The sequence below is a fragment of the Larus michahellis genome, chromosome 1, assembly GCF_964199755.1.
Source record: "Larus michahellis chromosome 1, bLarMic1.1, whole genome shotgun sequence".
NCBI classification, from domain to species: Eukaryota; Metazoa; Chordata; class Aves; order Charadriiformes; family Laridae; genus Larus; species Larus michahellis.
In genome coordinates this window covers 137,001,398-137,025,470 of record NC_133896.1, presented here as the reverse complement: position 1 = coordinate 137,025,470, position 24,073 = coordinate 137,001,398, and the positions used below count along the sequence as shown (strand labels likewise).

At 40.1% G+C, this 24,073-nt stretch overlaps 1 protein-coding gene across 6 annotated transcripts in view; it reads right to left on the bottom strand.

Moving 5' to 3' along the window:
* Window positions 1-24,073, bottom strand: part of MAP7D2 (MAP7 domain containing 2) — an 88,714-nt gene that overhangs the window by 31,760 nt on the left and 32,881 nt on the right. For all 6 annotated transcript variants that reach the window (XM_074605254.1, XM_074605228.1, XM_074605217.1 and 3 more), the window contains exons 2-3: window positions 6,290-6,367; window positions 2,853-3,016 (exon numbers count right to left, since the gene is read on the bottom strand). In XM_074605254.1, coding sequence (XP_074461355.1) covers window positions 2,853-3,016; window positions 6,290-6,367 — 242 coding nt within the window. The remainder of the gene's footprint in view (window positions 1-2,852; window positions 3,017-6,289; window positions 6,368-24,073) is intronic.

Below are 24,073 nucleotides of genomic sequence, written 5' to 3'. Positions count from 1 at the left end.
TGCTTTTACTGAAGGAAGCAGGCAGCTTTAAAAGTAGTATGGAGGGAAGGGCAGTGCTACTGAAGACCTCCACAGATTAGAAAGGTGCCATCAATATAGACAGGACGATTTTCAGACACATTTATTTGGTTCCTGTCTGAGGAACTGGACACACTTCCACTGTGCTCTGCAACAAGCTCCAGCTACCACAGAGAACTCTGCCAAAACAGCTCCATTCCCATCAACAGAGACTTTAAAACCACCACCTCTTATCTGGCGCTGTAGAGGGGAAAAAGTAAGCAAAATAAATCAAACTGTAGCCACCTCCTCTTTGAGAAGCCCTTTGCATGCAAAACTGTTGAGCAGAGGATGCTCTGATGTAGGAAGCCAACAGGTCGCCACAGAGCCATTCATCTCAAACTCTTACAGATGCACCGACAATATTTTCTAGAGAGATTTATATAACCTGTTCCTATCACAAATGTGCGCTGCCTTCTGCTGTGTTAAAAAGCAAGGAAAAAAGACTTATGGAAGATTTAATGGGCAACCAATAAGGCAGAGAGGAAGGAAGAAAATCTTTGTACTTGGCACTCTGAACACCCGATGAGCCGGTAAAATGGGTGCTCCAGTCCCCACCCAGTGTAAACCAGTGTTAAAAGGAAAAACACTGAGGACATGCTGCAGTATAGTGGCTCACTGTCCAGGATGCACCACACACACACACCCAGGCATGGGAAACATGGCTTCAAAGCTCTTCCAGTAAAGGTGGCCTCAAACATCCAGAGTGACTCACAAGCAGTGAGTAACTTGCAATGCCCAAGGAGCTGCAACTTCATCAACATCCTTTCTTGGACCTCCACTGCTACTAAGCCTATGGGGTTTGAGAGGCTCATCAGAAGAGCTGGGAAGGTGGGATCTGGCAGATCCTTTAGCAGAATTCAAGTGGAATTTGAGAAATGAGGGAATGACAAGTAAACATGAAGGGAAGCCAGGAGGTGGTGGTGTCTCCTTTACCCCATTTCCTTCTTCTCTCATCCTCCCCTGTTCTACAGATTATTCCCCTATGTACCCTCCCCTCCTTCAGAGGCTCCTCCCACCAGGTCTAATCCATCCCCAAACAAGCAAGCATCCTCTCCTGTCCTCCTCCCCACGTAGTCTTCTCTCAGGTTCTTCAACCTGGGGGAAGGGGGAGAGAGAAAAGGAGCCAGGCCTGGGCCTGCCTTGACTCCCAAAAGGCTTTGGACAGTTTAAGCTTGAAGGACCAGGTCAGTGAGCAGATCTAGGAGTGGTATTCATATCATGACCCAAAAACTTGGAGGCAGCCTTTCTCTCGCCATTAGAGAAGTCTCCCATCATGTGTATGGGGTGCTGGGGAGCTACAACAGGCTCGCTGATGCTTGGGAGAAACATCACTGTGTGCTCAATCTCTTACGTCCAACCTCTGGCAAAGTGCAGGTGGCAACTACAGGAGACGGGCTCCCCACTGAAGAGACCCTTTGGGTCTGACGCCTCTCTTAACGTCTGACAACCCTGCTCTCATTTCTCCAGCACAGGCAGACCATGCAGGCAGGGAAACCAGGCAACTGCTCTCTTCCTACACTTCTCCCCTTCCCTGCACCTCTTCGGTGTAAACTTTGAGGAAAGGGTTTTGGAAGTTTTTATACTTGCCACTTTCCCTTACCACCCCCCATAGAGAGGATCAATTCTGCTTAGCTGCAAAAGGTTATTACAGCAGGAAATACTGGGGAAGGAGCATGTCATGTCAATGATGTTACCACAGAAGGAGAGAGACCTACCCTTTGTTTCAGTTTTTGCTACTTTTCTTACCAAAATCTGAAATGTACCACACGACAAAATATTTTAAAACGAATTCTCAGCTATTATGCAGAAGCCACAATCAGCATATGTTACAGTTGAAAGAGGAACAGCAGGATATACTCTTCTCTTCAGAATAAAGTGAAAAAATCAAACAACAAAAAAAATTTCAATGGACAGCAGTATGTTATTCTGAAGCCATGCAGAAACGTTTTACCTCTTTTGCACAGATATTTTGATCAAAAGATAGGGGGCAGGAAAAAAAAAATGAAGGTTAATAACTGCAGATTTCTACAGCCTTTTTATCTAGGAACTAGGGAAATATCTTCTTTTGTCCCTTTTTTTTTTTTTAACCACTGCCCCCTTTTCCAAAAATCATTAATTCTTTATCTGTTACAGTGCTAGTGTTTTCTACAGAATGTCATGCAGAGAGACACACACACACTGCCTTCAGAGATCTGCATCAGAAATTGGACTCACTAGAGCAAGAAAGAACCTTAAATGATGTCAGTGGGAAGAACAGAAGAGAGGAAGGGTATGAAGATGCTTCAAAAGATATGTGATTAATTCTGTTCTGTGCTCAAATTTTAAACCAGCCTAGATTCTTCAATGCTTTAAGTAAAAATTTCTGATTTTATGTTACTGAGGAAAACCAAAACATTTTTGTAAACATTAGTTCAGTTTCACGGACAGGAAACTAAACAGTAAGAAAAATCTTGCCATTTTATGGAAACACTCATCTTTAAAAGCTACCTTCTGGAAAGCTGGTGCTTTATTGTCTGACAGTCAGAGTCACAGATACGTGAGCATAAGTAGATGACTATTCTGTGAGATCAGATGAAAAAAAAAAAAGTCAAGAGACAAAAAAGCTTTGGAAAATGTTTTTGATGTACAAGCAGTAGTAGAGTATTTATAGCTGCAGTGATGTGTAGTTGCAGTTCCCAAAGTAATACCCACATGTCTCTGGGCCAAAAAAAAAAGAAATCAACATTTAATTCAGCTATGTTTAATGCTATCACACAGAGTTGCTCTGCCATACATCTCCCAGTGGACCTTACCTCCTCCTCTTTAAGCTTTTGTCTCCGTTTTTCTTCAACAGCTGCTCTCTTCTGCTCCTCTCTCTGCCTCTGTTCCTCCAGTTTTCTCCATCGCTCCTCCATTTGCTTTTCATATTGAAGTTTTGCTCTTCTCTCCTTCTCCAGTATCTGCTGTTCCCTAGCAGCTAAGGCAGAGAAAAAGGTGCATTTCACTCCATGCAAATTTTCTCCTGCTTTAAAATTGATAAAACAACACAATAAAGTAAAACAACAAATACAAGTACACAGGGTTTTAGTCCACTGAGATAGAGTGCACAGAAGTGCTGGAACTATTAATAAATCTAAGTGATTTACTCAATAAATAAATAGGCAAGCCCTTTGTACACAAGGTGACAAAGTGCCCCTTTGTGCCCCTTACCTATGTAAAAATAGTGTACAGAATAGTTAACAAATCTTTTTTATGTTTCAGATCCCTCTGTAGCTTAAAGCTAAATGTTCCGAGTAGGTTTTAAAGTGAATCAGTTATATATGTTGAAGCAAAAGTCCTTGGAATTTCTTTAAAACTGTGCTTCTCATCATGGGACTGCCTTCAAAATAAATACATGAAAACAATGTACACCAATTTTTCTATGACGCTTTGAAAATACACCATTCTGTTCATAATTTGGTGCTACATCGTTATCCACTTCTTCCTCTTTGTATGAAAAATAAACAAACACACACTTCTGTTATTGAGGGTTTGCCCAACTGGAGTCATAATCTTATTCTTGAGACATTAGCTTGTTGTTACAGAAATTCAGACTGCAACATTACATACAGGACTGTTGCTTCAGGTTTACACAGGAGAACAAGTAGCAGAAGTTAATGTGACAAATCATGAGGAAAAATCTACTTCTCATGCAAGTGTATTCCATAAAAAGGCAGGAAAAAGGACTTCAGTAAGCATGCCTACATACACGCAAGCCTGTAATGTCACATACCACGACACATACAGCTGATATCAAAGAAGGAATATTCTCACAGTTGGCAGGCTAAGAACTTGAAAGTTAGGGAAAGCCAGAATTAACACTGTTTATACAAGAGCGCGTCCTTCATCCTGCTCACCTGTTCAGCCTCCCTCTGCTTTCTCAGTTCCTGTTTCCTTGTACAGCAAATTTGCACCCTTCTAACTCTCTCTCGGTATCTTCCCCTTCAGTCCTAGGCTCTTGCCCAGCCATCTCAATTCCCTCTTCTCAGACCAGCCTTTTTCCCCCTCAGCTTCTGACCCCAGGCTCTTTAACCACAGCCCTGACCTTCAGCCCCTCCTAGCCCCACCACTCCACCCTTAAGCCCTTGGTTTAAAGCCAGGGTCCCTCCAATACCAGATCCTCTTACAACAGTTGCATATCTTTCCCTTGAATACGGGATCCCCCCTAAAATACTTCTTCCTCACATCCAGCCTGCCTTACAGAACACCTTCTACCTTATTCTTGTTAGAAATATAGTTGATGTCTTCCCCTTTGCCTTATGAGAATTCACTATTCCTCCCCCCTCACCAGGACAGGGCAGTATGAGAGGGGTGTCAGTGCTGCAGGTGAGCCTGGACCTGTACTCATGAAGAATCAGACTTGTCAACAGATAAAGTTACCTCAGAAACAATAGAAGACAAGTGACCAGTCCCTAATTGTTAATGACTACTAGCCATGTCAGGTACAGCAGGTGAAAACAGCATGCTGGAGTTGATAAAAACCAAAAATAAAGCAAGACTGTGTTAAGATTACCTTCCGAGTAAGTAGGTGAAACCTGGGACTGATTCTGGACAGAGAAGCAAACCATTCTGTCATCATTGACATACATACAATTCTTGTTTCTTAATTTAGGGATGCTAAACCACTGATTAATGACTTTTGGCTTTGGTGAAAAGGTTATTCCATATTGCTGCAAAGTACCTGCTGGTTGCATAAAGATCTGTTCTTCTGGGGAATTCGCTGCTTTTTTTCGAACTTCTAAAAGAAATTCGCCACAGACGAACTGTGACCAAAATCCAGAGCTCCCCATTCTAGAAATAGCCTTGACCCTAAAAAAGTATGTTTCCAGAAGCCACGTATGATGTCTGGAGACAAGAACACCTTCCAAATCCCCTGGGTCAACCACTCCCAGATTTTCCAGCTTTCAGTTTCCCTCTCATCTCCTCTTCTGCTTTTTAATTCAAGTCCTTTCCAATCTACTCATCATGTCACTTTCTCGGGAACTAGCAAAGAAGGGATAACTAAGAGGACAGAAGAAACAGTCTGGACTGAGTATACCTGGAAGAGACATAAGCTACAACTCAGGCTGGCGCGTGCCCCATACAGACAGAACCTCTGGGGAGATGAAGTACTAAACACCAGCAGATTTTCACAGGAACTACCAAAAGGAATCTTGCTCACCAAGCCCATGGTATTAAAACCTGTCAAGTCACTGGTCTCCAGTCTCAGGTTTTGTCAAGAAATGGGCAACAGTTTGTTTGTTTATTTATTGCAAGAAAAACGGTATTTTTCCATGATTCTTCTCACAGGTGTCCATACTGTTTAAGTTGACATTTCCTTAAAATACACGTCTAGCCTAAATTTTACGAAATCATAAAACACTGCCAATTCCTTCTGATAGGGAATGTCAGGTAGCCTTAAGGAACAGTGCTACTGACCTTTCTTGTTATTACAGTGAGGAAAAGTGAAGTTAACTGTTCAACATTTTATACATTTATATGTGTATATATAGAAAGTCCAAAGCAATGTTGAACAGTTAATTTCTTTCATATATATATATATACGAAATGAACTGTGTATACACACCCCACCCCCCTTTTTTATATATAGACATATTTTTATATACATACATTTTTTGTGATTTCCTCAACATTTCCCTGGAGGTATTAGTAGATTAAAAACAACTGACTATTGTAAAAACTCTGACATCAATGCCTATGTTATTCAGGAAATTAATTAGTTTTTCTCATTCTCTTGAAAGATTAACTATTTTAAAACTTACGGAAAAGCATCTGCTTTATAGTATAATTAACAACTCCACGATATCTTTTAATATGGCTAAAACTTAATAGCCTAAAATTGAGCCTACATATTATCCTGAGTACTATCATCCTACATATTATCCTGAGTATTATTCTAGGCTTATTTGGTATTTTTACAAATCAGAATCCTAACAGTCAAAATCTTGCACATAAACCTACATTCAAAAGTACATAAATCAAAGGAGAAAGTCAGCTTCTAACTACATAATATTAAATGCCTGAATGGAAATCAAAGAAGACATAGATGAATTTATTTTTATAGTTTAATTTTAAAGTAGTACTATAAGTGATAAAGACTAGGAACAGCCTGAACCACATTTAAAATTCAGAACAGAAAAAATGTCATGTTAGTAACTTAAGCCTACTAACACATATACATAAATAATACATACACCTCCTGCCATCTTACCAAGGTATTTCTCCCTTTCTTCTCTTCTCTCCTTTGCCAGTCTTTGTCTTTCATCGGTTTTTAGAAATCCATCAATAGCTGAAGTCAGAGAGGGAGAGGGAAAAAAAAAAAAAAAGTGTTAAAAAAGTGTTAGTAAAACTAAAGAAGCATCAAAAAAAAAAATAACCCAAAATTCAGCAAAAACAAATAATATCTACTGCATTTAACACCACCACCAACAAAAACAATTTTGCACTTGTATGTGGGTGGGTTAACACGCTGGGATTTAGATACATCTTGAGCGCAGTTTCCTACCTACTGCCGAACTCCAAGCACAGTTCCTCACTGTAAATGCCCGACTCCTCTTCTCAGAGCAAACAAGCATACTGGTAGTGCTTGCTTTAAAACTTAAATCTTTCTTGGGAAAAACCATAAGTAAGCAATTATTGTGTGTTCATTTTTGTTAATAACCTCATTTTCAAGTTTTTGGCTAAAAAAAGAAAAAGGTAGTTCTGGGAAGCAGTAAAAGCGGTATGCGGATCTCATAGTCTAATGCTACGTGGAGTTCCAGACTTCATATTTATGGCTTAACACAGCCCCACAGCTTCCTTGCCCACAGGAAACCACGAGCACCAGCTCATTTCAACAACCAGCAATTAGCGCTGGACGAGGCTACAGTGGCAGCAGCCCTCCTGCCCTCTTTTCCAGGTAGGAAACACTTTGTTTCCTCCTCGAGTTGGTATCTAAAAGCAGGTTACTTGTTTGGGAGGAGGCTGCCTAAGGATGTTTTGTACCTGGATCCAGACACCGTAGTTCTTTGCACAGGATGAGCCACCAAAAAGCCCAATATAAGACGGCAGGTAGGCAGAGAGTGTCACACATGAGGTGCCTCAGGGTCACTTGCCTGCGCACCCTGGAACAAGCAGCCAGATGGACCTTAGACCACCTTACCTTCTACCACAGGTAAGGTCACCAGCTAGTGACTCGACAGACCAGCTAGAGGATGGTGTCCGTTTAAAACAGCTGATAGGGCCTCCAGTGCCCTCCTCTCTCTCTTTGTTTTCAGGATCTCCTGGGGTCTTAGCGGGGCTGCAACGCAAACAGGCAGGGTGTCTCACAGCACAGTTTACATCCTTTGCAATCATTATTTGGGCTCCCTACTGAGTTACTGAATTATAATTAAGTCCCCTTCCCTTTTGGTCTAAGAACTGCAATTGTTGATTTTATCAGATAAATACGAGTGGAAAAGTTACTTAGACTGTAACTCCGACTCTCTTCCTGAAAATTCCCACTCGCAGGCTCCTCTCCAAGGGCATCCTGTTTGCGGGTGCAAAGATTTTGCATAGCAAGTGCCTTTCTGTAAAATGCACGGTTCTGCAGGAAGGCTGAAAACCAGCCTCGGTGGTCCCTTGTGACTGGTGAAAAGCGCAGGTCTCAGCTGTCCCCCCATTAGAATAACAGCTTGCTTTTTCCCCAGGCAGCACCTTCAAACACCATCTCTAGTCCTCTGCACACACAGTCGGCGACTACCTGACGGCAGCCAGGCCTCCGGAAAATTGCGATTATAGCTCCCCAGCTGGTTAATTACAAAAAGAATTTGTGGGTCAAATACAGATCTATTCATTACCAAAGACTCATCCTACTTCCATACTAGTCCGCTTGTTTGTTCACTTGGCTGCCATGTATTGTCAGGTTTGATAAGCAAGGAGAAGAGAAGAGGAGGCGACTCAGTAAGGCGAAGGTTTGCAACTGCTTTGAAGGGGCCTGCAATAAGTAACCAAGAAGGGGAATCTGGTTGTCAGCATAGTTAAACTACAGCTCCAATGGAAAGTTTTACAGTGATCTGAAAGTCAAAACATCACAAAACCTACAATTTAGGCTAGAAGCAGCAGAGGAGGTGAAATCAAGACTGATCAAGAGGCCAAAGAGGGAAGACTGAGCTTGGGAGCAAGCGGAGGCTGGAGAAGGGGAAAGAGGCAAGGACAGGCAGGAGCTAAGGTCCATAAGGGACAAGCAAGGGACATAACTCAGATGGAAAGGTGGAACTTGAGGTATGGAAACCAGGATGTGGGGATAAGCTGGAGGGATGGGGAGAGGAACAGCAAGACAGTCCAGGTCCATGGATTATGTTCACAAAATCTTGCACTGACTCTCATCACACTCCTGCTTTCAGCAGCTATGAAACCCACTGGCAAAAATACATCCCATTATGCTTGTCAATAAAGTTGCAGCAAACTTATCTCTACTTTGATTGCTTCATGAACATGACTGGCAGAAGTGGATCTAAAAGCCCTGGCCTTGCTCACAACTGCCATAGCTATCCCAAAGTTGATGCACAATTTTTCAGGTTGGCTTTCTCAAGACTTTGGATGTCTCCACCTCCCCCAAGTAATATTAAGAGATCAAGGCTGTAATGCTAGAGACTTAAAAAATGAGAATGTATTAGAATTGAAGCAGTCTGCACAATCCTTATTTTGCCTCCTTTTACACATATATTATGCATTTTTTCCTTTTAAGTCCCTTCGCTTATTCAACGCGCAGGATGAACCTCCTCAAGAGGTTCGAAGTGATTAGTGCTTCTTGCTTCATTTCTTTCTGAAACTGGAAAGTAGACAGAACTATAATCTGTCTTGGAAAACAGCACTCCAGTCTTAGCTGTGTCACAGGTGAAACAACAAATACGTGGAATTGCTGCTCATTACATGTGCAACACATCAATGTGCAAAAAAAAAAATATGTGTGGAGGAAAACAGTATGCAATTTAATAAATACAGGCATCAAATGCATATGCATGTAGCAAGGGTAGCATTAAAATAGCGCAGGCATCCTCAGTACTAGCATTTCTTAACTCAAGTACTCGACTTCACAAATCAGCACGCCTGTCAAAAATCAGAAATTTGCTTGCCTTCAGAAAATAAATATAACTTTGAAGGACAGAATAACTATTCCCTGGGTAATAACTTGTACCTTGGGATGATTTTTATTAAGGCCGAAATCAGTGTATTTACTACACATCTTCATATAATATACATTATAAGTGTAATGGGCACAGAAATTACCTGTGAGAAATTTGATTAATGACAGGAATCCAAATTCTGTTTGGTAAAGCAGACTGCAAACAGCAAGCGAGCACAGGTAATTCTCTGCCATGAAAGTAACGTAACACCATCTCTGCTTTATAACACGAGCTGCCAGCAGAGGGCAGAACAAGGTTTAAATGAAAAAGAAAACCCCACAGCAAAAAACCTTTCCCTGTGATAAGTGACCTCGAGTTAATATTCTGTATACTCAGCTTTATCCGGAGCCTTCCTCATATTTACAGCTAAGCCTCTGATCCCTCGTTCAGAAAGGCGCGTAGCAGCAAATGACATGTTTAAGAGTCAGGGCGTAAACGCAGGTTGGTTGTGCCTTCCGCCAACCAGAGTAATGAATACAAAGAGACACCGGCAGAAAATTCTCTAATAGCCCTTTATTCCCAGGCTTGCCGAAGAATAAGGAAACTGGCCAAGTAACTTCATCAAAGATTTTACTGTAAGGAAGCACACACACATACACAAATTGCTGCTACTTCTACTCCTTCTCCCAGCCCTCCCCAAAAGCCCCTTTTCCAAAGAGTCCCCTCACAAAGGCATGTGTCTAACTGCTGGGCTAATGCCTTGAGATTGTGCCTCATTTTTCGACTGAAGAGGGCCAGCTGCTCCTCTGGGACTTTGTTACAAGAAGCATTTCTAAACAAAAAGGCCATAACTTAAAACCTGTTAAAATGTCAGCAGCAGTCCTGCAGCAGCACTACACCAGCTAGCGCTCCAGGACTCTTTCAATACTTCAATGTTGTTACTTTGAAATAAATATTCACAGAAGCAAAAACTGACATGTCAATCGCTGGTTCAACCCTTTTCGATGGGCAAGGTAAACCTACTCAAACTAATGAAACAGTGCTAGAACATGTCCACGCACACTCTGCTCTGCTCCACATACCACTTGCATAAGCCTCTTGGTGGTTGCTCAAGACAGAGAGGAAGGTTGTCCTGTCCCAATGAGACACAAGGCAAGCTCTGTCTTTTGAAATCTGTACCCTGTTTCTGGTTGAGAAAACGAGTACTCGAGCAGGAACATCAGGTTACTGGAAGCTGCAAAGAACCAACCGGCTGCTTGGACACCTTCTCTCCTGAAATTTGCACCTGAGGAACTGCCAGCAGGTAGGGCCTCTGTTCATTTATTTTTATTTTTCTACTGTGTTGTCGAACCCACATACGCTTCTGTCCTCTATAATATCCCATGGAATTTGGTTTCACAATGTATTTATATATGGCAGATATAGAAGCCTTTGATAGCAGGCATCCCAACACAGAAGGAAAGTCAGCTGGGGATGTGAGGCCAGCTCTACGTAACAGTGTTCAACATACCTAGACCTTTGGCCATCCTACATGACAACGTTCGACACATTTAGACCTTCGCCCATTCTGCATAACGCTGTCCAACATTTTTAGACCTTTGCCACAGTATATGTTGTCTACGCTGACGTTGCTGTGTCGGTGAAATTCCCGGTTTGAATACAGTTCTGCCAATAGGTGGCCTTGCCAGGGATGTGGCAAGGTGGTTTATACAGCAGACCAGACCAGCCTGAGATATCACTGCACTTACACCCACTGTTCTGTTGGCAAACTCTGTTGTTTCAAATAATATAATCTCAATCTAAAAGCCTGCTTTCTCTCCCTTGAGACAATAAAGAACAGACTTTTCCACCTGCCACTGCTTCCTTCTGGGTACTACCGAATGAAGAAGTGTTATGTTCAAGTTTTCAATTACTGACTCTACTCCGAGGGGAAAAAAAGGTAGAAAACTGCATGTGACTGTACCTGGATGACACCTTCTATTGGCAAAAGGCACTTTTTCTAAATTTTAATTATGGTACATGGCTGAGAGGCTTTCAGGTAGAGTCAACACACAAACAACCTAAAGGCTTTGCAGGGATGTTCAGCAAGATTTAGTGTATTGTCCTCTTTTTTGATAATGTCTTTTAAAAAGTTTTCTTTAATTAAAAAAGCTGTTCATTGTACTGCACTCAAAAATCTAAATACAAAGAGTTGGAATTTTTCCAGTTTCAGCTACTTATTTTTGTGCTTGCCAGGCTGGATTTCAAATATAATCATAAAAGAAAAAGAGGACATTTTCCATTATGTCTAATTAAAATACCAGGATGGTTATCTGTTGTTATAAAGATGTCAAGTAGATTAAGTCATTAAAGGCAGACTCAGCTGTCAAACACAGTGACATTTCAGACACCTCAGGCTAACTGTCCGAGAGGTGGCCTGGCAGATAGGAGAGAGAGAAGCTGTCAGGGACCTACAGGCTCTGCTTAAACAGCTAGGACACAAAGCGCCACTAGGTGCCTGCTTTATGTTCATGATCCCTACCCTAAATTTTCAAATAATTTGTTTGAATCAAGAACCTCATCTCTACATCACACTTGACACAAAGATTACAGAAACAAAATTTAAAGTGAACTCACTCCAAAATGCTGGCCAAATAACTTTAAAATGATACATAAAGTATACATAGGTCATTTGGTGATCACGTATAGTAAGAAAAATATCTTAATTACTGCATGGGGAAGAAAAACTTGCTAAAATATAAAAGGCAGATCTTTTCAGTTCTGCATGAGCCCACAGACACCTTATCAGCTCCATGGGATTGCGTGCTTTATGTATAAACAGTGTGCACAGCCCTAATAGTGCCCCATGGAGACTCCAGTATCAGGCAGACACAGCAGAGGCATCTCAAGATCACTCAGAGAACTGATAAGACACATTAGCAGAATGTTTTTACTTAAGAAAACACTAGATAAATAATAACACTAGATTAATAAGTTAGTTTACTGTTCAGGTCCCTACTAGACAGCCCACCACATGGCAAACACATGCAAAGCAGCAGCTCTATGTCAATATGTGTTCTACATTGCCATTTTATTCACATGCTTCTGTAATCTCTCAGGCAGAATGAAGTCCAGAGGCTTAATCAGAGCTTGCCAGTGTCTCTCTCCCAGATTTAACATACATGAACATTTATAGCTGCATTTTTCAAACTACACCAGACCCCAGACCTATTTGGAATGTGTAGGTAGGATCTTCCTCCTCTTCTAGCCTGTCCCTTCAGCTTCTTACTGCAGGCAATTACAAAAATTGCACAAAACGGGAGGCAAATGGTGGAAATTCATCTGTAACTTAACCAGGGCATGGTTGTTTTGTTTTGTTTTTTTAACTTCAATTTCTTCAGAATAAACCCTGGATCACTCATGTGTATGACGACAGAAAGTTAAATATCTGATTTCTAAGTTTAGCAGTTACTTTAATAACTCTCTATTCTTACCTTTGTCAATACAGATCCTAATTAATCCTTTCAACCTTACTACAATTGAAAAATTTTGTCTTCAAAAAGAAAAGTCTATATATATGTGAATGTATATTATGCATGAAGAGCACTTTTATTCAAGCAGATATAAAAATGTTAATCTTGTGCAATCATTTACTATTCATGAATAGTAATTTTAACAGCAGATGCTGATGTACTTGAACACACAAATTCACTTTCGTAACTATTTCTGTATGTATTGTATGACTGCAGCTAACTTGAAAACACCTTCAGTAACTTCACATGAAATGAAAAACTACTCTCAAGCACTTTTAGCAGTAGCATCATTTCTCTGAAAAGTTCATCTTTGTAGAATACATGCAAACACACAAGTGCTGAGTTCACTAACTACTAAATGGTGGATATCTACGTCAGATTTTATATGCTGCAGAATAAAGTCTGTGCAAAGACACTTACAGATGGTAAACAGGGGTAAAGGACAGACCTCTCCACCCTACTCCGAGGGAGTATATTGTACTCCTTTTCTCACCATTAGTAACACTTTCCAAGACTCTTGATTCACGAGGGGGAGGCAGAAAGGAGACAAAAAAAGAAGGAACTTTCCTTTTGCTTATTATACATCTTTCATGCAGCAATTAGTTACCAATGAGATTAGTCCTCTGCTAGAAGACAAACGGGAAACTATTGATAATAGCCTCATATAAAATTTTAATACAAAATAAATTGTTCATACATGTAAACATTATGGCCAGAACCTTAGCTTACAGTTCTTGAGCGCTCTAACTCTTGCTTCAAAGTAGCTACTGCTCTAGGAGCCATCCATTAAGGCAGTCACAGCCCCACCGCTGGCTCCAAAGCGGCCCAGCAGGTGGGGACCCGACCAGACATTCATGCTGCCCCTGCTCCCCTGCAAGTCTCAAGAATTAGATCTTTTGCAGAATATCAGCAGAAGCAGAATTGAGCATCAAGATATTTCTAACAAAAAAAAAAAAAAAAAAAAAAAAAAAGAGTCAAGAGTTGACTAACAATTCTGAAATGAGATGAAAGGAGAAGCAGGGGGAAAAAAACAAAGAGGCCTGAAAATTCTCATTTATTTATAACTGTTATTACTAAAACATCTAGTCTTTTTCCTAATCGCAATTGATTTGAGTTACACATTTGCAGTATGATTTAAGTTTATGGACAACTTACAGAGCTGTTTCATTAAAAAAGGACATTTCATGACATCAGTGCAACGACTGATCTTGTCACAACTATACAACTATGAATGATTTTTAAGACTTAACCTTTAAAATAGTCTAAAGCAGGGTTTTCTAAGGGATACATTGGTTGTTTTTTTTGGCAGGAGTTAAGAGGGCTCGGGGAGGGTTGGGGCTTGGGGGTTTTGTTTGGGTTTTTGGGTGTTTTTTCCCCCCCACACACCTAGCTTTTAAATTTTTTTTTCTAGTAAACGTAGAAATTCTCAGTGTAAAAGACACATAATCAAATTTGAAGATGCACTTATTAAGATGTAGGAAAATTATCGTTTTTAAAATTGATCCAGTCACAACTTTAATTATGTTAGAAGAAAAAGCCCACAAGAATATTAACCAAAAATAGTAACATAGCCCTTTCCCCCTTCAGATACCTAACTACACAGGATTCATAATGAGGAGTGGAACAAGAGAAGAGCTTAATCCAAAAGGAATTCATGCATTCATGACACTATCTTGATGACGGATTCATCCTACGCACACACACACAGTGTCCAAGGAAAGCCATCCTTTTCAAACTTGCTCCCTGAGCGAGTAAATAATCTTAAAATTCTGTGCGGGGGGTGGGAGTGAGAAATCAAATCAACAACTTTCTGCAAGGTAAGCCTGTGCATTCTGGTATAGATTGAAAAAAGGCACAAAAGCAAAGACTGCTTTTAACTCACATTTAACGCTTTGAAACTAAATGAAGTAGGGTTCGCCAAGGAATAATTGTTGGTACTAGCTGGAATTTATATACTAAAAACAATAAGCAAACCCCCCAAGCCCCAAAGCTATAAACACTACAAATGAATAATTTATTTTTTTTACTACAGAAATTTTTTCTTCTTTCATTCGCTCACTGCATATCTCCTGAATTAGCAATTGTCCCAACATGTATTTAGGATTTATGCATTTCCTAACTTGCACGGACTAGTTTCACTGACTTCAGCAGAACTACTTTGTTAAAACAGAAAAGATGGAAATATCTTGTTGGGATCAGGAAGCCCTTGCACGACCCACCCAAGTCTGAAAAGAAGTCCTATCACTCACGTACTATCACAATAAATGGAAAACACATTTGTTGGAAGAAGAGTATCAATAAATACTGTAAACACAGCTTGCCTACGTCACTGCATCGTATGACCTTTGCAAGAAAAAGCCTCACTGTAAGACAGTAAGCCTGGAGTCATAGTTATTTTGCCCAAGCTATCTAAGGGAAATGTTTTAGGATCGTATATATTTGTTTCTCCGTATCAGTGAATTCAAGCTGAACAACCTCATTTTAGGAACATACACAACAAAATGAAAGAAATTCAATATCTTTCCAACAACTTTCGTCAGCAAAATGAATGAGAAACAGAAGCTTTGCTTCTATAGCATAGTCTAGCACACTTCAATTCCTCATTAAAAGTGTTTCTGGACTTGCAATACACATTTATGTATCAACGTTTGCAGATGTTATACATTTATTAGGTATTAGATAACCAGAGCTCAGTGAAAACTACCATTTCACTGAGAGATTCAGCTATTTTTAGCATCAGCAAATGAGATGGAAACTGTAAGTATCCATTTCTCCCACCTCCAGCTAGTTTGTAATCCCCAAATGAACATTAAAACCCACTTCCTATTCAAGTTAATTGGCTTTGCTCATGTATGGCACTCAATAGTGATCTTACGCTTTGGTGGGTTTACAATTTTCACTGCTGCATTGCACTCCCAAATGGTAGCTGAAGTGCATGAAGCCATCAAAAGTGAAGGGAGAGCCCAGAACTGCTTTTGCAGATCCAGGTAGCAAGAGCTTTGGTAGAAGTCTTTACAAGTCACTATAGTCTTGCACAGCCCCCACGTGGGCAAGGAGATGACCTGCACCTCAGGTGCACCATTCCTCTCGTTATACTGTGATTTTTTTTTTGCTGAAAACGATGAACGCTTACTCAAACCTTTGCAGCAACTTCTGATGCTGTAATTTAAAACCAAGGGGTGCAGGAGCCTGTATTTGCAAAGATGGTTATCTGGAGAAAATAGACAGCTTACACGACGTGAGCACTCAGAAAAGATAGAGCGTTCTGGGCAGGGCTCCCGTCTTCATCCTCAGGCTCTTCAGTGCCACTGGCCTTGCCACCAGAGTAATATTCCCCTCGGCAGCAGGCACTCATGCCACTTCCATCCGCAAGCCAGACCTCCCTGCAGCTCACCGTGCCAGCAACCAGGACTCCTCCTTAAAACTCTGCTCCGCAGAAGAGGAAAGTTGGGATGATTTTCCCACCATGGCAGTAGCCTGAAGCATGTGTCAAGCTGCTCAGCTCAAGGCACTGAAGCGCGCTGCTTAAGTCCATTATTCTGTTGCCAGAGCTCCTTTTATCCAAAAAGAAACTTTCACAACACTGGTACAAAGCAGCTGCAAATCTCCAATTTCAGGTAACCTGGGAGTCATGGGATGGTGTTTCGGGGGAAGCCCCAGCAGCCTCTGTACACCCTGCCTTTGTGTACAGTCTCTGCCCGCAGGGCTGGAGGGCAAAGCAGACAGCCATGCACCTCCACAAGAAAGCAACTGCTTCCAGATGGGCCAACTGGTACAGATAAAAACAAAAAGTCCTATAATCAAACTCTTAATTAACCTGTATGTCAAAGGATCCATACAAAAGCGTGACATGGCAAAACTAAAACTTGCTTCTAAACCAATTTCAGCCAGAAATCCATTTCAGCTCTTCTGGAGCCTCGAGTAAAAATGATGACACAGATTTGTCAGTATATTCTCATTAACTGTCACTAAAAAAATTTAAGGATAATCACTGAAGAAATGATTTAAACAAGGTTACAAGGGCTCACACCGGGGAGACAGAGGCTTGGTGAATGTGCATTTCAGAGGTGGCAGTTTGTACAGTGTAGCATTGACCTTAAACAATCTATTGCATTGTATGTACAGGGATGGCTCTGCGGAGTCCTTTTACTAACATTTTTTTAATTTCAAGTCTAATTTAACAGAAACTGCAATAGAGATATCTGTGCTTTGGGATTTGTTCCGAGTTGTAGAAAAGGTGTATTTACAGAATGAAGAAAACATATTTGGCGTCTACCAATGTTTACAGAGACACAACGTGTTGCCAGAATGCCCTTTATTTCCACAATATGCCTACTTTTCTTTTTTTCGTAGACAGTACAATTAACTTTTTAACATTACCTTCATTTCTCGCTATACCCTGTCCTCCACCATTAACTCAGTGATGACTGAAGATTTGGAGAAGGCTTTAGAGTGTTTCTCTTTTGGTCTTTGTGGGGAGCAAAGTGAATATAGAGCATTTAACAAAAGAAGAATCCATTTGCAATTTTCCATTTATACATCTTTCTATAAAAAAATAAAGCATTGACAACTTAGTAACACAACATGCACCTATCACGCACTAACTTAAATAACCTCTACTTTGCTATGCCGCTACCTGGTGCATTGCTAAAACAGCATATTGCTCCACATAAAAGCAGCTACCAGATATCAGATGTAGAAAGCACATTTTCCCTGTGATTTGACAAAAGCTTCAAAAAAAGAAGCAAAGCCGATTAATCCAGAATAGACATGATCAAGTGAAATTCATCCCCTGTGGACTTGACTATGAGCAAGAGTTAGGTTGCTTTTACTGCGGATCACACTAATAATATTTCCCATTGATTTATTTAATGGAGAGGAAGAACATCCATTGATTATAAAAACCAAAACAATTTATTGTAGAAACATGCATAATAAAGCCTCATAGGAAGGAAAAGCTTTTACAATTAGATGCCTGCCTTTAACCTTTTTTCTTGCATTTTCATAGGGGTACTACACCTATGTACTTCGTATTAATAATGTTATGTATAGATACATAGTTTTAATTATGTTTCCTGTCAGTTTATCAAGGTATATTTCATACAGCTCCTGCTTTTGGATGCCCCAGTCTTGACCCCTAGACATAATTCTTAATAAATCATATAATTTAGTGGTGAGATCTGAATATATGCCCTTTCAAATCCAGAACATAAACTTTTAACTCTGGCGTCTATGCAGTTATTTGATCTCATCTGAGAATCTAATCCCTCTAGGTCCAGATCCCTCAAGAGCCTAACATGTCCTCGTTGCAACTTCTGCCTAGTTTTCTACCTGCCCCTTAGCTGTGAGTTTCTGGCCCCCAAGGAACACCAAGCATGAAGCTTTCCGTGCACGCAATCCCACCCACAAGACACTGCTGAGACTTTACCAAGAGCTGGCAACCTCACTACCCCAGATAAAGAGAGCAAAAATAATATATTCACATACAACCTTTGGTATGCAATTAATGCATTTTTGTATTATCATTTATAATGCTTTTTCTTGATCCAACTGTTTCATGTTAGCTGCTGTACATTGAGAGCGCTAATTGTCTCTGTTAAAAACCAAACCAACCTCCCCCAAAGGACAAGGCTCCAAAAGCAAGAACCTCATTCAATTCTTACCCTTGAACTATGTTTAAGGGTTTGAATTACTTAGAGCTCCCAGATGTCTAGGAAATATCCTGAAGTAGAGATTGTCTTAACACTGACACAGGCAATGGGGCTGGTGCAGCCTGTTGAAGGAGTCCAACACTGCAAGGGGACAAAGAGAAATAGTCACAGCTACAACATTGAGACACATTGGGTCTCACCCACCTTGCCCAAATCCTGCTCCGTTCTGAAGGAAAGACAATGTTAGAATTCATGGAAACAGATAGGATGAAATTAGATCTATTAAGTTAGTACTTGGAAGAGTATTTTTCAAGTATGCAGATGGACTGATACACAGATAAGGGTGGTCATTTATGCATCCCTTGAAAGAGTTATGTTAACCTATGTTCTTAAGTAGTATTTAGTTGGACTTTCAGTACTTCAAAAAGTGTTAAAAAGATTAAATCTGTCTTTTTAAACACTGCAAAAGATAAATCTTTGTTTAATCTGTAATATCTCAGAGGATTATACACTGAGTTCCCACCATAAATTGTCATCTTTGTTTATACGAATTCAGAACACAAATCACATTACGTGGAGCTCTTAACCTGCAGAATAAGATATTTGACCAAACCAAAACTTCTCTCCATAAGAGAGATGAGTGGATTGTGCATCCACTGATTTTTCAAGTCTCAAAAAGAAGAAGTTTTAGTTTTACATATTTTTGTATATCTTTCTGAAAGCTCCAAATTCTTACCCTGAAAAAAGAAAAGGATAAAACAGAAGTGAAAGCTACCTGAAGCTACCTGTACAAAGTGACGAAGCTGTATTCAAAGTGCTTAAATGATACACAAAGATGTACATATACACTGAATCCAGGATTCACAGCACACTTATGCCAACAGAAAAAAGCCAATTAAAACACAGTGGGTCACTAAGCTTTTCTGTAAGTAGTGCTCAGCACAGAGATTGGGTCCTGTATTCAGGATTTTCTGTCAAAGTTCATCTAAACTTTGGCAGTGACGTGTAGCAAAAGCTGCACAGGATGAAGGGAGGCTCCAGTTTGCACAGGTATCTCCTGTCCTCTTTTGTGACCTTCATGGCCCAAAGAGAACGGAGTTGGGAGATGTAGTTAAGTCAATAACATGCAATTTTCACTGCCATGACAAGACTACCTCTGCCCTAGCTCAGGGGAAGGCGCAGGAGCGTGTGTGGCAGGCACTGCTGGTACCAGGGGAGGACTACGGGGACTCAGCTGGCATTTCCCTTGGCACAATCATTTTACTGTCTTTAGACACATGCAGGCACGTGCACTTATGCTTTACAGGCATTTTCTTTTGACTATTACCTGAATTCATTTCAGAGACCAGAGACACTGCCCAAACCATTAATTTTTAAGAAAATACAAATATTTAAAGAATGACATTTCTTGGAGTATTTTCTGTTGAACCTTCAACCATCTGGAAAAGACTGACTTGATTCAGAACAAAGTCCAACACTGGCACATAAGTAAGTGCTAAAGTTAGTAATTCAACAAGAGCATCCAGACACTTTTAAAACACTATACAAAACCAGAAAAAATTAATTTAAAAGTTTCAACAACAACAAAAAAGTTTTTTATTTGTCCAAAATTACAAATCTCTATTAAAAGGCTTGTATGATTCTTCCATCACAGTACTGTATTCCATCACAAGCTATTTGTTTGGCTCAAAGGGAAAATTTGTTTATTATTTTAGTCCTTATGTCTCTGTATACAACTCTGGGAATACAACACAAATGCTGGTAGTTCTTGCACCTGAATCTGTAGCACTTTGCATGTCCAGTTTCTGTTCTCATTTGTATGCAAGGGCAGATCTGTAAATCTGGCCCATAGAATCTTATTCTTCTGGTAACTCAAATTCTTCAAACAAGTGACTTGGAAAAAAACTCTACAGGGCACTAAAAAAACCTCATTTCTTATGGGGCTGTGCCTAGACACCAGATTCAGATGCAAGTTTCTACTGAAATGTTCTTGGACGTCGGGGCATTTACAATCAACTCCCTCCTTAGAGTGGTGAATTTTATGGCACGTAACATGGGTTGTGCTCTTACTGCATTCTGTGGCACCACCATCTTTGCAGGAATATTTAGTTAGGATATTTAGGAATATCCTATAGACTGTAATTTCTGTCAAATTTGGTTGAAGTTGGCTGAGGGCATCTACAGCTAATTATTGGTGAGAAGAAAGAAGGATGGACAGGTGGATAGGTGTGGTCTTCGGTGCTTCATTTCCTTCTGAAGAAATACAGACAACTGAATTCTTGAAATTGTAGCCAGACACTTAAAACCCGTATCAAAGTCCGTATTCATTTGCATGCCTCAAGAAATACAGCATATTCAGTGTATGGTGACCCTACATCATTCAGAGTTTTCTGTCTTCAAGGCCCCAGCTACTTACAACAGGATGGCCTTGGGAAAAAAGAAAACTCATAACTTAAGAAAATCCATCAAAAATTATGGAAGTTGCTAAAAACAACAGATACAGAAATCTGCACGCTTTTTTAAAGAACCTACTGGTTCAGAGAAAAACTGATAACTCTTCTGCACATTATTTTCTGATTAACTCATATAGAATAAAGGCAACTGAAAAAGTGAGAGGATTAGCCAAAACCCACGCATTTAAACACACAGTTGAAGTGTTTTAGGAAACAACCATATGATCATACAATCGTAGAATCATTTAGGTTGGAAAAGACCCTTGGGATCATTGAGTCTAACCATCAACCCCACTCTACAAAGTTCTCCCCTACACCATCTCTCCCAACACCAAATCGAAACGACTCTTAAACACGTTCAGGGATGGTGACTCCACCACCTCCCTGGGCAGCCTATTCCAGTGTCTGACCACTCTTTCTATGAAGAATTTTTTCCTAATGTCCAGCCTAAACCTACCTTGTTGCAGCTTGAACCCATTCCCTCTTGTTCTATCGCTAATTACCTGTGAGAAGAGACCGGCACCAATCTCTCTACAATGTCCTTTCAAGTAGTTGTAGAGAGCGATGAGGTCTCCCCTCAGCCTCCTCTTCCTCAAACTGAACAGTCCCAGCTCCTTCAATCGCTCCTCATAAGATTTATTCTCCAGGCCCTTGACTTGCTCCAGCACCTCCATATCTCTCTCGTATTGAGATGCCCCAAACTGGACACAATACTCAAGGTGTGGCCTCACCAGTGTTGAGTACAGGGGGACAATCACCTCCCTGTCATACTATGATATGGTATATTCACACATCATACTATGATGCTACACTGTGCTGATTTTCAGAGCATCTTGTTAACTGCCCAACATTTAAACTGACACATCTGAAGAAAGGCAGAGACAACATATAAAATGAGCACTTTAAAAGTAGCTTAAACTGCCAAAATAAACTGACCAACGATAACGGAAGGATAATTTTCACTGGTAATTTCTTTCGGGTTACTTAGAAAAAGCAGAATGAGAAACTGTGAATGCTTGCAGTTTACCAAAACTGCATTGTTCAGCTAAAAAGTGGATGATAACAGATGAGCTTGAAGAAGTTATTTGCATGGAATATAACAAGATCTAAAAGGAAACAAAGACAATTATTTGTACAAGTGAACAGTAGCATGAATTACTGAGGTTGACGATGACTGCTGAATTCACACTCCCAGTCTTCTCCTGTGGGAGATGCCACACTGAATACACCAAATCTAATCACGCAGACAGACTTTTTTTGGCATACAGATTTTAGTGCAATGACATATTCTAGTAACACATAATGAGAATGTGTACATGGGGATAAAAAGAAAGCTCTTCAATAGAGATAAACACATGGTGAATGTGAGAAATTGAAGGTCACATACGCTTGGCAGGCAATACTTTGTTCTAATTGATTTTGAAAACACTTGAATGATGATTTCACAATTAAATGATCTACTTATAATACGATGTAATTGTACATTTTGGAAGATGAACACCAGTTAGCTCAATTTCTAATAATGTGTGTTTAGACTTTGTAAGTTTACAATTAGCCTGCACATGGGTTAGGTGGTATTTTCTATTTAAAATTTACGTTTTAATTTTCTCTTGTTCATTGTTGCTCACTCTCCCCCTTTTCTGATATGTCGCAATTGTGGTTTTAATAAAACAATTTATTGGCAGGAAATGTAACCTGACTGATCCTGCAAAGAGAACAAACATAGCTTTATTTGGCACCAGAATGTAGGTGTTTACAGTCAAAACTTTATAACTTAGCATTCACTTTGCACCAAAAAAGATAGCAAAATAATCCAGTTTCAATTCTTACAATAACTTGTGTGTCATCATCTTTCCCCACCCCAATGTCAACACTAAACCCCAAAGTATGTTCTTTCCTACTTCATTTTTTTTCTTTTCATGCCACAAAACCAGTAAGACAGAAAGATCTAGTTTTATATAGTACATCAGTTATGATGTTTTTACCAATAAAGTTTGCTGTACAGTAATTCCATAGATGAGTATCTATTTACAATTCATTCCTTATGTTTGCCCTTAATACCTCACTGGGGTCTCTACTGAGACAACCAGACTGCCCACCACGCGCAGGCTGCCAGAACTTAATTACAGCTACAGAGTACAGAGAGATATAAAACTTTCCTCATTACAAGAACATCTCCAATTATTTAAAATAACTCCTACTCTGGATCCTACAAATCTAAAGAAGTTTTTATTTAAAAAAAAATCTTCTCAGCTATACCACAGGTATAAACTGACACAATTGTGCAACACAACCATAAAACTACCTTAAAATTATCAATGGATTAGGTTTTTTTTCTTCCAGCAATCTACCAATTTAGTAAAATTTGTAGATTCGAGTTCGACTGTATTTTCATCACCTTTCTTTTGGTTTGCAACATAGTTACTTAGGATCTACCACATATATACACACATGTCCTACTGCTATGACAAGAGAAAGAGAAGAATCTATGTTCTACCTTAGAAGTGACTGGGCAAAAGATGAGTTTCATAGGACCGACTGAAATAATCTCCCATGAATCATGCAATATAAACTAAATTACAAGCAATAAATAATTGCTAAAGGTATTAAACATTACTTGGAAAACCTTTAATTAAGAATTAATCCTGGTTACAAACTGCACAGACACAGAACGACAGAAACGGTGAATCCAAAGGTATTTGCAAGTAAATCAAAGCCCAAGCTGCTTGAAGACCTCAGTATTCCCCACAGAAGCCAAGGTCCAAGCACCCTGATCACCCACAAAGTTAACAATTCTACTGGACAACCCAAGAGTTTTGGGTAAACACTGAAGTTACCTTGACCTGTCTGTTTCTGAAGGACGGTGCTAGGGGGAAAGGGCAATGCACAGCACTATTTCCAACACACAAAACTCTGAATTAATCCTTTGTTTCACATGGGAGAACCTTTAAAGCGCTCAACTCTGTTACCCGTAGCCCAGAAGCTACTGCATTGAACACGGAGGGCACAGGCTGCACAGTATACCTGAGTGGCCCTGTGAAGGAGGAAGACCAGTAAGCACAGCCTTTCTCCCAGGCTCCTTTTTATTTCCCATCCCTTTTACCACAACAAAAACCTGCACACTCTTTTCCGTCTTCCAGGAACCATGGACATCAAACAAGATAATTTTTTACCGCATAGAACAGCGACAACAAAAAACCCCAGTAATAGGATGTTATCCTACTAGTCCATCCACTGGGTGACAACTGAGTGAAGTAATAGCTCTGCCAATAGCAAACAGCATACCAGGTTTC